Genomic DNA, 11869 nt, shown 5'->3' on the forward strand with positions numbered 1-11869 from the left:
TATTAAATTATTAAATTATTAAATTATTAAATTATTAAATTATTAAATTATTAAATTATTAAATTATTAAATTATTAAATTATTAAATTATTAAATTATTAAATTATTAAATTATTAAATTATTAAATTATTAAATTATTAAATTATTAAATTATTACATTATTAAATTATTAAATTATTAAATTATTAAATTATTAAATTATTAAATTATTAAATTATTAAATTATCCTAAATTCATGATTTGGCATTTCTCAACTAATCAAAACAATCTTTTCCCCTGGAATGATTTTCAATCTTTTATTCTCCCCCTCAATAAAACTCCCCCATCAACGTGATCCGCTGCAAAAACGGCTGCGCCTTGCACGTCAACAGCCCATAATTCGTGGCCCACGTCCCGTTCCGGCTCTTTCCGTTTTCCCTGACCCGCTCCAGCATAACCCTCGCATCAAAACTCTTCTGGTACACCTTCGTCTTGAACATGTTCTGCACCATCTCCGCAATCGTTCCGTTGAGTCCCTTCTGCTGCTGCTGCGGAACCTGCCCTCCAACCGTAGGCGGAATCGCCGACTCCCCGTCCGCCACCGCTCCCGCCCTGGAACTATTCTCCGAGAAGAACTTCTTCGCCTGATTGGCTTCGTCCTGTTCGTCGTCTTCGTCTACGGTCGTCGCTTCCGGAACTTCCCGCTCGCCGGTTGTGACGTCCGGAGGAGTGCTCTCGTTCAGCTTGAGTGCGGCCGTTGCGCTTTTGTCGTCGGGATCGCGGGCGGAGGGGGTCAGTTTGACGGTGGTCATCCGTTCCGGATCGTCCGTTGGGGGTTTCGTGGTTGGGGATGGGGCGATTGGGACGATCAGGCTGTCGTCGGAGGTGGAGAGATTCGTTGGGGATTCGTTTTGTTGGGATTTGAGCGATTCTTGGGCGCGCTGGAAGGCCTCTTCGAGACGCTTTTTGGCCAGGGCTTGCCGAGCTTCGGCCAGTTTGGCGCCGAGTTCTTCGAGGACGGCCGCCGGGATGGAGTCTTCGATTTGGGCTTCGACGACGGAGATGTTTTCCACTTCTTGGGGAGGTTTCAGCTCGGGTTCTTTTGGGGTGCGGGTCAGGTCGAGCCGATCTCCGGCGAATTTCTCCCGGCTGTAGCCGGCGAAGAGGTTTTGCTTTGGGGTTTCGTGACAGCACCGGAGCATGGACGGGTCGATCGGATGGGCTTCGGTGTTGAAGATGTAGCCGCCGGCATCGATTATGCATTCGCCGTGGGTTGTGTTGATGACGGTGCCGACGCGGCCATCGTTGTGGATGAAATTGTCCGGATCGAACAGGAGGTAGAGGTATTTGGTGGTTTCCGCGAGGAAGAATGACTCCATCCGATCTTCCTTGTGATGATCGCGGACGTTTTTGATCGTTGCGTAGCCGCAAGGCGTCTTGGCACTGTACTCAATGCTCCGGAGGATGTCTTCACCTACTTCGAGCAGGTACGGATCGCCGGTAGCTCGATATAGGTACATGACCGACTCGATCAGTTCCGGCCGGAGCGGGTAGTTTTCCCGATTCGCTCCAGCTTCAGCGTTTGGAATGTTGTAAAATTCCGGCAAAAATCCGTACTGCTTCCAAACGGTGTGATAGTTGTGGAGGGTCTTCATGGCCACGCTTGTGTCCCCAAACAGACTCAGCACTCCCGGCCAGTACGCTTCCAAGCTCTGAAACACTGGCAACGTGACCTGGCCCTTGTTCATCGAAACCCAAACGTGCCAATCGTCTCGCTTTAAGTACTTATCAATGGCTTTCCTCCCCTCATTGAACATGTGCATTAAATCCGGCTTATTCAGCATGATTGCTCCCTTCACCAAATACTCATAGTACGAATCAACCCCGGCGCCAATTCCCGCGTCCTGCGCCGTCCATCGTCCAGTCTGCACATCAATATGATTCCCAAACAGCCCAATCGACGACCGATGATTGTACAACGAGTACAACGCATTCAACGCCACCTCCTCGTAGATCGGATCCCCCGTCAACCGACTCAACGCCCCAAACTCCACCACAAACGTCCCAATCCCAGCTGTGCAAGTCACGCTCGTCTCCCCATAAGGAACTCCATACTTCAAATTCACCGTCCCGTACGGCATCCCCGTCCTCGTATCAAACGCCGGCAGCAACCGCTTCGCTACATCCTCCGCCAACCTCAGCAGCGGCCCATTACACGGCCAACCCTCCTCCAGCTCCACCCCCGCCTTATGACTCATCAAGTGCGCACTCAACAGTCCTCCCACAATCCGGATGTTCGTCTCAAACACCGAAACGTTAATGTCACTATCGAACGACTTTTGCTCCAGCAATCGCACCACCCTCCGGAACTCCGAATAATTCCCCATCACGGCCAGCGTGTCCAGCGCGTCAACCAACGTCAGCGAGTAACTGCCCCAGGTGTCCACTCCGTCGCAGCTCAACGGCCGCAACTCGTCGTACTTGGACGCGTACTTCAGATAGCCGTCGTACGCGTGCTGGAACATGGCCCGGACCTCCTCCCTGCGGGGAATCGATTTCGTGGCGTTAACGATGGTAACGGCAATAATTCTAGAGTACTTTTTCAAGAGGTTCTGTACGCGTTTTATACCCTAGGGATCACGGCATACTCGGCGAACCAGGCTTCCAACGTTACCCCAGCTTCCGGATCGTAACAGAACTCTCGGATCCCGCTTGAACACGGTCTGGAAACATCCTTCTTGTCTTGTTGGTTTTTCAGTAGTCAAAATAAGAATGATTTATTTCTCTCCGACAGCCGCCTTTTATACCGTAATCCTGAGGGATGGCATGCCGCACCTGTGCTGTTAGAACCTTTTTGAAAAAGTATTCCAGAATAATAATTATTCTTCCACTGTACTGTTTTTTCCCCATGGATTGCTGCGATCAGCACAAAACTTTTCCCACAAACCTCACCTCAACCGCAGCATGTCCTGTTTGGTGTACTTCCGCAGGCAGGAAACGCTCCCCACGAGTAGTGTCACCAGGAGCACCAGCAGGAAAACGTTCCGACTGCCGCCGGAACTACGGAACCGCTTCATCTTTGGTCGCGACGACGGTGGACACGACATCAAAAGTTTGATTCGATTTGCCGACTACGATCGGAGAAAAAACAACACAACACAAAACGGGACTTATCAGCTGTCAAAAATGGGTGGGTGGGTGGTGGGTGGCAAAACAACAACAGAGCGAACGCTTGCGCTGGTGGGGTGCGTTCACGGACCTTTGTTGATTTTTAACTGCAGTGCACACGCACGGAGAATCAGCATTACACTTTTTGCAGTTCGATTTTACACCACCGACTAGTTTCAACCCTCGAACTGAAAAAGGTGTAAAATGCGAACTGCAAAAAGTGTAAAAGTTACACGTTTACCAGTTCAGGGGTCCGAACTGAAAAAGGTGTAACTTTTGGACTTAGAAAATTTTGAAGATTCTGCGGAAACGTTTCGCTTGCTGTCAAATCGGGACTTAGTGCAATTTGAATTCTGGTGGTCAGAGGAGTTGAAATGGTAAGTTTTGCGCCAATTAGGAACAGTTGCCGGAAAAGGCACCATTCCAGTTCACCCTGACCGGAAAACCAAGAATTACGGGCCAGTGAATGTTTTTGTGGCCGGATTCGTTTGAATTCTTGGTTCTTCGGTCTGGGGGAAGCGAAATTCTATCTTCCGGCAGGAACATAAACAAATCTGTCGGTTGCGGCAAGAAAGTGCAAGATTCCGGTTCCCCCAGACCGGATAACCAAGAATTACGGGCCAGTGAATGTTTTTGTGGCCGCATTCAGTTGAATTATTGGTTCTTCGGTCTGGGAGAAGCGAAATTCTATCTTCCGGCAGGAGTTAACACAAATCTGTCGGTTGCGGCAAGAAAGTGCAAGATTCCGGTTCCCCCAGACCGGATAACCAAGAATTACGGGCCAGTGAATGTTTTTGTGGCCGGATTCGTTTGAATTCTTGGTTCTTCGGTCTGGGGGAAGCGAAATTCTATCTTCCGGCAGGAGTTAACACAAATCTGTCGGATGCGGTCAGAAAAAGAAAATTCCGGTTCCCCCAGACCGGATAACCAAGAATTACGGACCAGTGAATATTTTTGTGGCCGGGTTCGGGTTAATTCATGGTTCTTAGGTCGGAGGAAGTGGAATTCATGGTTTTCAGACTGGAGGATTTTCAAACTGAAAACTAACCCAACTTTTTTAAACATGTTTCCAGGTGAAGCTAAACCGACGCTAAAGTGAACCCAGCGCGCCACGGAACGCCACTGAACGCGCATGTTTTTGTTGAGAACCGGTTCCAGATGGACATGCTGATGGATTTGAACAAGGAGTACCTGCGTTAGATGGGCATCACGACGATGGGGAAATCATTGCCATCCTGTGCCACTCGAAGACGGTGTGCAACCAGTGTGCCCGCGACCGGGTGCTGTCCTCGCAGTCGGCAGTCGTCGAGGGGTCAGTGCTGCCGGAACACTTGGTCTATCTGGTCCCGGTAGCGGCGGTTTCCGCCACGCTTGAGCAACCCACCCAAATCGGCGGTGTCCCGTAAGATCCTTTCTCTTCAGGAGCGCTGAAGAATTTGCCTTTAACCCTTGTTGACCTTTTCAGGCCCCAGCTTGGCGGTGTCTCTGCCGAGCAAATCACAGAAACACTATTTAGAGCACAAATCAAACCTCCGGATGGCGGCGGATCTACCACGAACATTGTGCGCATCATCAACGAGGGTTCGGACAATAAGGCATCGGTCGTGTCGACGGTCGGTAGCTTAGGCAGGCGGAGTGCCGTCTTCGAACCGCTCGAGCGCAACTCCAATGACGGGGAGAAGGAGGATGGAGAATTGAAAGACGACATTGACGACGCCGGAAACGGAAGGGAACTGCCGAAGAAGATGGCCTCGAAGGTCACGCTCAAGGATATCGAGGCGCTTGGGAAGAAGAGTGACAGTTTCGGCGGCGGCGGCGGTTCAATCTTTTCGCGGCTGGGCGAGAAGAGCAACCAGAGAGAGAGCAAAGTGACGAAGTGCCCGCCGGGATACTGAAGAAGTCAGGCTGCCTCACTAACGTTTAAACTTTTTCAGCAACAACCCACCCGCAAACTCCTCCCAAATCCAGAACGTCATTCCGGTAAAGAAGATCCCTGCCAAGGTGGTCACGGCAGGTAACGACCAGTCGGTCTCCTCGCGACGGCGCAGCTTTGACCGCATAAACTCGGACGTTGAGCTGGCCATATCCGTATCCTTCTAGGCGGCGGTGGCGCTCTTATCCCAGCCGTGAAACATCAACCGCCCTTCCCAAAATAAACAGCCAACTCCGGGACCTCATCAGGAACAACCGATGGCTTCCTCTTTCTCCCCCAAACCTGTAGTGACAGCTATCAACAATCAACTCGGAAAATCCGTTGTTCCCGATCCGGGGAAAAGAAGGTCCGACTTCGCGACCCGCCGGATTTTCTACTGAAGGTCAACCCGAAAGCCGTTCTAAGTCTCATCAACATCATCGACTTAGTGCCACAAAGCGATCGATCGGATTGAAAATCCGGAGAAATTTGGACGGGAAAGAGTTGTTGCCGGTGGCGCTAAGTTTCCGTGACATCCGTCAGGACCTGTGGATCCGGATGGGCATTGCCAAGAGGCCATGGCCACTCCCTGCAACAAAAATTACGCCATGACCTGAGAGCGGAGTGCGTGAACTTGAATTTCAGCAAAAATGTCAATTTCTCTATTGTGAAATAAAAAAAATAATAATTGTAAACAATTTAGAATATAATAAAAAATATTTGATGCGCCAGTTTTTATTGCAATTTAATAATCAATAAATAAAAATCCGAAACAAAATGAAAATACGCCCGCATGTATGCAATTTTCCAACCAGTGAAACGGGTGAAACGTTTCAATTTCAATTTTACACGAAATCCAGTTCGACCTCTGTTACACGAAAGTATATCCTCCGTGCGGAGGATAGGCATTACACGAAATCGAGTTCGATTACACGAAATTCAGTTCAAGTACGATTACATACTTTCGTGTAACAGAGGTCGAACTGGATTTCGTGTAAAATTGAAATTGAAACGTTTCACCCGTTTCACTGGTTGGAAAATTGCATACATGCGGGCGTATTTTCATTTTGTTTCGGATTTTTATTTATTGATTATTAAATTGCAATAAAAACTGGCGCATCAAATATTTTTTATTATATTCTAAATTGTTTACAATTATTATTTTTATTTCACAATAGAGAAATTGACATTTTTGCTGAAATTCAAGTTCACTCCGCTCTCAGGTCATGGCGTAATTTTTGTTGCAGGGAGTGGCCATGGCCTCTTGGCAATGCCCATCCGGATCCACAGGTCCTGACGGATGTCACGGAAACTTAGCGCCACCGGCAACAACTCTTTCCCGTCCAAATTTCTCCGGATTTTCAATCCGGATCGATCGCTTTGTGGTGCACTAAGTCGATGATGTTGATGAGACTTAGAACGGCTTTCGGGTTGACCTTCAGTAGAAAATCCGGCGGGTCGCGAAGTCGGACCTTCTTTTCCCCGGATCGGGAACAACGGATTTTCCGAGTTGATTGTTGATAGCTGTCACTACAGGTTTGGGGGAGAAAGAGGAAGCCATCGGTTGTTCCTGATGAGGTCCCGGAGTTGGCTGTTTATTTTGGGAAGGGCGGTTGATGTTTCACGGCTGGGATAAGAGCGCCACCGCCGCCTAGAAGGATACGGATATGGCCAGCTCAACGTCCGAGTTTATGCGGTCAAAGCTGCGCCGTCGCGAGGAGACCGACTGGTCGTTACCTGCCGTGACCACCTTGGCAGGGATCTTCTTTACCGGAATGACGTTCTGGATTTGGGAGGGAGTTTGCGGGTGGGTTGTTGCTGAAAAAGTTTAAACGTTAGTGAGGCAGCCTGACTTCTTCAGTATCCCGGCGGGCACTTCGTCACTTTGCTCTCTCTCTGGTTGCTCTTCTCGCCCAGCCGCGAAAAGATTGAACCGCCGCCGCCGCCGAAACTGTCACTCTTCTTCCCAAGCGCCTCGATATCCTTGAGCGTGACCTTCGAGGCCATCTTCTTCGGCAGTTCCTTCCGTTTCCGGCGTCGTCAATGTCGTCTTTCAATTCTCCATCCTCCTTCTCCCCGTCATTGGAGTTGCGCTCGAGCGGTTCGAAGACGGCACTCCGCCTGCCTAAGCTACCGACCGTCGACACGACCGATGCCTTATTGTCCGAACCCTCGTTGATGATGCGCACAATGTTCGTGGTAGATCCGCCGCCATCCGGAGGTTTGATTTTGTGCTCTAAATAGTGTTTCTGTGATTTGCTCGGCAGAGACACCGCCAAGCTGGGGCCTGAAAAGGTCAACAAGGGTTAAAGGCAAATTCTTCAGCGCTCCTGAAGAGAAAGGATCTTACGGGACACCGCCGATTTGGGTGGGTTGCTCAAGCGTGGCGGAAACCGCCGCTACCGGGACCAGATAGACCAAGTGTTCCGGCAGCACTGACCCCCTCGACGACTGCCGACTGCGAGGACAGCACCCGGTCGCGGGCACACTGGTTGCACACCGTCTTCGAGTGGCACAGGATGGCAATGATTTCCCCATCGTCGTGATGCCCATCTAACGCAGGTACTCCTTGTTCAAATCCATCAGCATGTCCATCTGGAACCGGTTCTCAACAAAAACATGCGCGTTCAGTGGCGTTCCGTGGCGCGCTGGGTTCACTTTAGCGTCGGTTTAGCTTCACCTGGAAACATGTTTAAAAAAGTTGGGTTAGTTTTCAGTTTGAAAATCCTCCAGTCTGGAAAACCATGAATTCCACTTCCCTCCGACCTAAGAACCATGAATTAACCCGAACCCGGCCACAAAAATATTCACTGGTCCGTAATTCTTGGTTATCCGGTCTGGGGGAACCGGAATTTTCTTTTTCTGACCGCATCCGACAGATTTGTGTTAACTCCTGCCGGAAGATAGAATTTCGCTTCCCCCAGACCGAAGAACCAAGAATTCAAACGAATCCGGCCACAAAAACATTCACTGGCCCGTAATTCTTGGTTATCCGGTCTGGGGGAACCGGAATCTTGCACTGTCTTGCCGCAACCGACAGATTTGTGTTAACTCCTGCCGGAAGATAGAATTTCGCTTCTCCCAGACCGAAGAACCAATAATTCAACTGAATGCGGCCACAAAAACATTCACTGGCCCGTAATTCTTGGTTATCCGGTCTGGGGGAACCGGAATCTTGCACTTTCTTGCCGCAACCGACAGATTTGTTTATGTTCCTGCCGGAAGATAGAATTTCGCTTCCCAGACCGAAGAACCAAGAATTCAAACGAATCCGGCCACAAAAACATTCACTGGCCCGTAATTCTTGGTTTTCCGGTCAGGGTGAACTGGAATGGTGCCTTTTCCGGCAACTGTTCCCTAATTGGCGCAAAACTTACCATTTCAACTCCTCTGACCACCAGAATTCAAATTGCACTAAGTCCCGATTTGACAGCAAGCGAAACGTTTCCGCAGAATCTTCAAAAATTTTCTAAGTCCAAAAGTTACACCTTTTTCAGTTCGGACCCCTGAACTGGTAAACGTGTAACTTTTACACTTTTTGCAGTTCGCATTTTACACCTTTTTCAGTTCGAGGGTTGAAACTAGTCGGTGGTGTAAAATCGAACTGCAAAAAGTGTAATGCTGATTCTCCGTGCATGCGGACTAATTTCCCCGACAGAAATGTGTAGAGCAAATAGTTATGTCGGGCTTTCACACACAGATCGATTGTTTTGCTTTTTGTAGATATCGAGAAGATCATCGAGTTAGGAATTCAACAATCCAGACAGAATAACTAGAGCAAACTTTAAAAAAATATGATCGCATTCTTAACAAAATGCCAGGTTTTTAAATTAACTTTTATTCTCTAAACTGCCGTTCTACGCATAATTGTCCCATGTCATTTTTGGACGAATCTGACTTTTTATCATTTTTAAGCTTAATTTTACGTATATTTTCAGAAAAACACATAAAATGTAGTACTATGTTCAGAAAATCATTGAAAACAACACCAAGTCTGTTTGTCCCATCGTTGAACTTCTACGCATAATTGTCCCACCAAGTATTTTCTATCACGAAATCATGAGTTTTATGGAGCGTTTCATCTTGTGTACCTGTTTAGCTGTAAGAGAATTACAAATAAGGGTGATAAAATATTAACCGGGGTGATTAGGGACATATAGGGCGAATAGGGACCCTTGGGACAATTATGTGTAGAAACACAGAAATCGATCGAAAAATTTCAGTCGCGTTTTTCTCAGTTGTCCTTTTTTGAACATGGGACAATTATGCGTAGAACTTGCGTAGAACGGCAGTAAAGGTGAATTAAAAAAAAAACGTATTTTCTGATTTTAGATTAATTTTAATGTTTTAGGGGACCAAAAAATACATATCTGGAGTTTTTTTTTTTTTTTTTTTTTGAAAAGGTCCAATAAACCAAATTTTCAGTTTTTGCTTTTTGGGTGTTTTTTAATACCCCTGACTCAAGGCGGTTTTTAAAACACCCAAAAAGCAAAAACTGGAAATTTGGTTTATTGGACCTTTTCAAAAAAAACTCGAGGTATGAGCCATTACCTTGAGTTCATTTTTTAGAACAAAAAACTTATTTATCTGCTATATCTACTCAGAAATATAGAAAAAATAAATGAAGTTTTTGATGTGCCATATGAATTCATGCATTCAATAAATTAAAAATTCAAGTTCAATTCAAAGCAAACTAAAAATCCAAAAAAAACTGTAAAAAAATAAAATGCAAAAAAAAATTAAAAAATTCTAAAATGCAAAATAAAAATCCAGAATACAAAAAAAATAAAATTAAAAAAATTTAAAGTTACAAAATTTAAAAAAAAAATCTATACTTCAGAATTTGAAAGTTCCAAAATCAGGGGATTTAAAAATATAAACACAACTCGTACCAAGAGTTGCATTCGATTATGCGAAGGTTCTCGCCAAAACGTCACTCCGGATACAGTCATCCCACTTTTTTGGAAAACTTTACAGATCGGCCAATATTAAAAAAATCAAAAATTGAACATAATGATTCGCTTTTACCCTTATTTGAAAGCTTTTGTTGTGACCATTCGATTGGTGTGTCGAAAAATTGTTTGTTTTAATGTTAATGTTAATTTTTTGAAGAAAAAAACATCAACCCACGAAATCTACAATTCGAAACACATTTTTCTTACAAATGTAAAAAAAACCGTGGGTTCTCTACAGAAGTATATATTTTTAAATTCTACGGTCAACTTAGGTATTGTAAATACAGTAGTTGTTCGGTAAATGGGCGTTGTTTAACTGGGCGCTCGATAACTGGGCCGTAGCCCACTTAAAAAGCAGACAAACGTCAAAAAACCAAAACAAACCAAAATGACTGAGGGGTTAATGGATGCAAAAATCATATTCAATAAATAAAAAAAAAACTTTTTTCAAACTTTTGTTTAATTTCAAGTCACAATTAAAGAAATATGAAAAGTAAGCATTGTAAATAAATTTGAGTAACTTTTATTTTTATTTTTCATCGGGAAAATGTTATGCATCGGTGGTCTCCTCGTTATTCTTTGTTCAGCCCAGTTAACGAGCAACATACGGTGACTGGGCTACGTTCTCAACCCAATACCGAACAACTACTGTAGTTTGATAATTTTTTTTGTGGAATTTCAATTAATATTAGGTGTTTCGTAATTGCGGGGGGGTTATCATCCCACAATTATGGAACAAGCAATTTTGTGTTCTTAAATTTTAAAATTTAAGAATACAAACATTAAAAAAAATTCTTGTTCAAAAACACGATCATTAAACTTAAACTTAACTTAAACTTATTAAATTTAAAAATTCAGAAATACAAATACAATATAAAAATCATGAAAATAAACATTAAAAAAAAAAGTTAAAATAAAACAAAATTGAAATGTAAAATAAAATTAAAATTGAAAATCAGAAAAACTGAAATTCTTTCATTTATATTTTCAAAATCTTCCATTTAAAAATTCTGATATCAGAAAACTAAAGGATTAAGAAATAGAATTTTATGTTTTCCGATTTTTTTAATCTCTATGTTATGAAATTGTAAAATTCTCAAATTTAACATTATTGAATTGAAAACTATCATTTTTTTTTTATTTTTAAATAGGAAAATTTGTATGTTTGAATTTCTGATTTTTTTTATTATGTTTTTTTTTTATTCTTCAATGTTTGAACCGGCAACTTTCATTAGGCGAATCGCGAAAGTTATGCGTCACATTACAAAAGGGGCCCAAGTTTAGTAATTTCTTCAATTTTAAATGTTTTCGGAAGATTTTAGCGGCATCTAATTCCCGGGGCTACAGGTCGGTTTTTTCCCAGTGTGAAATGGTGCAAAATAACTTCTTTGGCCATAGAGAATCTCTCTGGAAGGCGTCGGCAACAAACAAAGATGTTGTCTCTGGGACTGAAGAAGAGGAGTTCAAGTCTTGCTAACTGTAAAGACGTTTGATTTATTTAAAACTTAGACAATCAATCGACATTGAGGGATTATTCGGATCTTTATCGTTTTGCTTAGAGACGGTGATTTTAGCCGATTGCAGACTGGATTTCGTCATGTATATATGGTTGACTCGGACAAATTCTACCTGAATCAGATCCTCAACACCATGACAGCCGGTCGGTCCCAGCTCCACCGCGCACAAGGGACAAGGAAAGGGATTTGTAAGACGAGAAGCGTTGATGATCCACTTTTTTAAGCGGACAAGGGAAAATCTCCACGGTGTCCCCAAATGAGTTCCGCTTGAAGTTGAATGGTTTTGAGCAAGCGTTAAGGATTGTTCGGATCTTTGTCCCATCAAAAGCCATTCCCA

At 44.5% G+C, this 11869-nt stretch overlaps 2 protein-coding genes across 2 annotated transcripts; one reads left to right on the plus strand and one right to left on the minus strand.

Moving 5' to 3' along the window:
- Positions 1–270: 270 nt before the first annotated feature.
- On the minus strand, positions 271–3139 carry LOC6045722 (ER degradation-enhancing alpha-mannosidase-like protein 2). The gene is made up of 2 exons (XM_001862989.2): positions 2933–3139; positions 271–2521 (listed from the first exon to the last, which is right to left on the minus strand). Exons 1-2 carry the CDS (start codon positions 3085–3087, stop codon positions 310–312), a joined length of 2367 nt encoding a protein of 788 aa, XP_001863024.2. The 5' UTR covers positions 3088–3139; the 3' UTR covers positions 271–309.
- Positions 3140–4211: 1072 nt separating this feature from the next.
- On the plus strand, positions 4212–5248 carry LOC119771146. The gene is made up of 4 exons (XM_038266569.1): positions 4212–4221; positions 4295–4550; positions 4614–5024; positions 5083–5248. The coding sequence occupies exons 1-4, from the start codon at positions 4212–4214 to the stop codon at positions 5246–5248; spliced, it is 843 nt and encodes a 280-aa protein (XP_038122497.1).
- The last annotated feature ends 6621 nt before the right edge of the window (positions 5249–11869 follow it).

This window comes from Culex quinquefasciatus, chromosome 1 (assembly GCF_015732765.1).
Source record: "Culex quinquefasciatus strain JHB chromosome 1, VPISU_Cqui_1.0_pri_paternal, whole genome shotgun sequence".
NCBI lineage: Eukaryota > Metazoa > Arthropoda > Insecta > Diptera > Culicidae > Culex > Culex quinquefasciatus.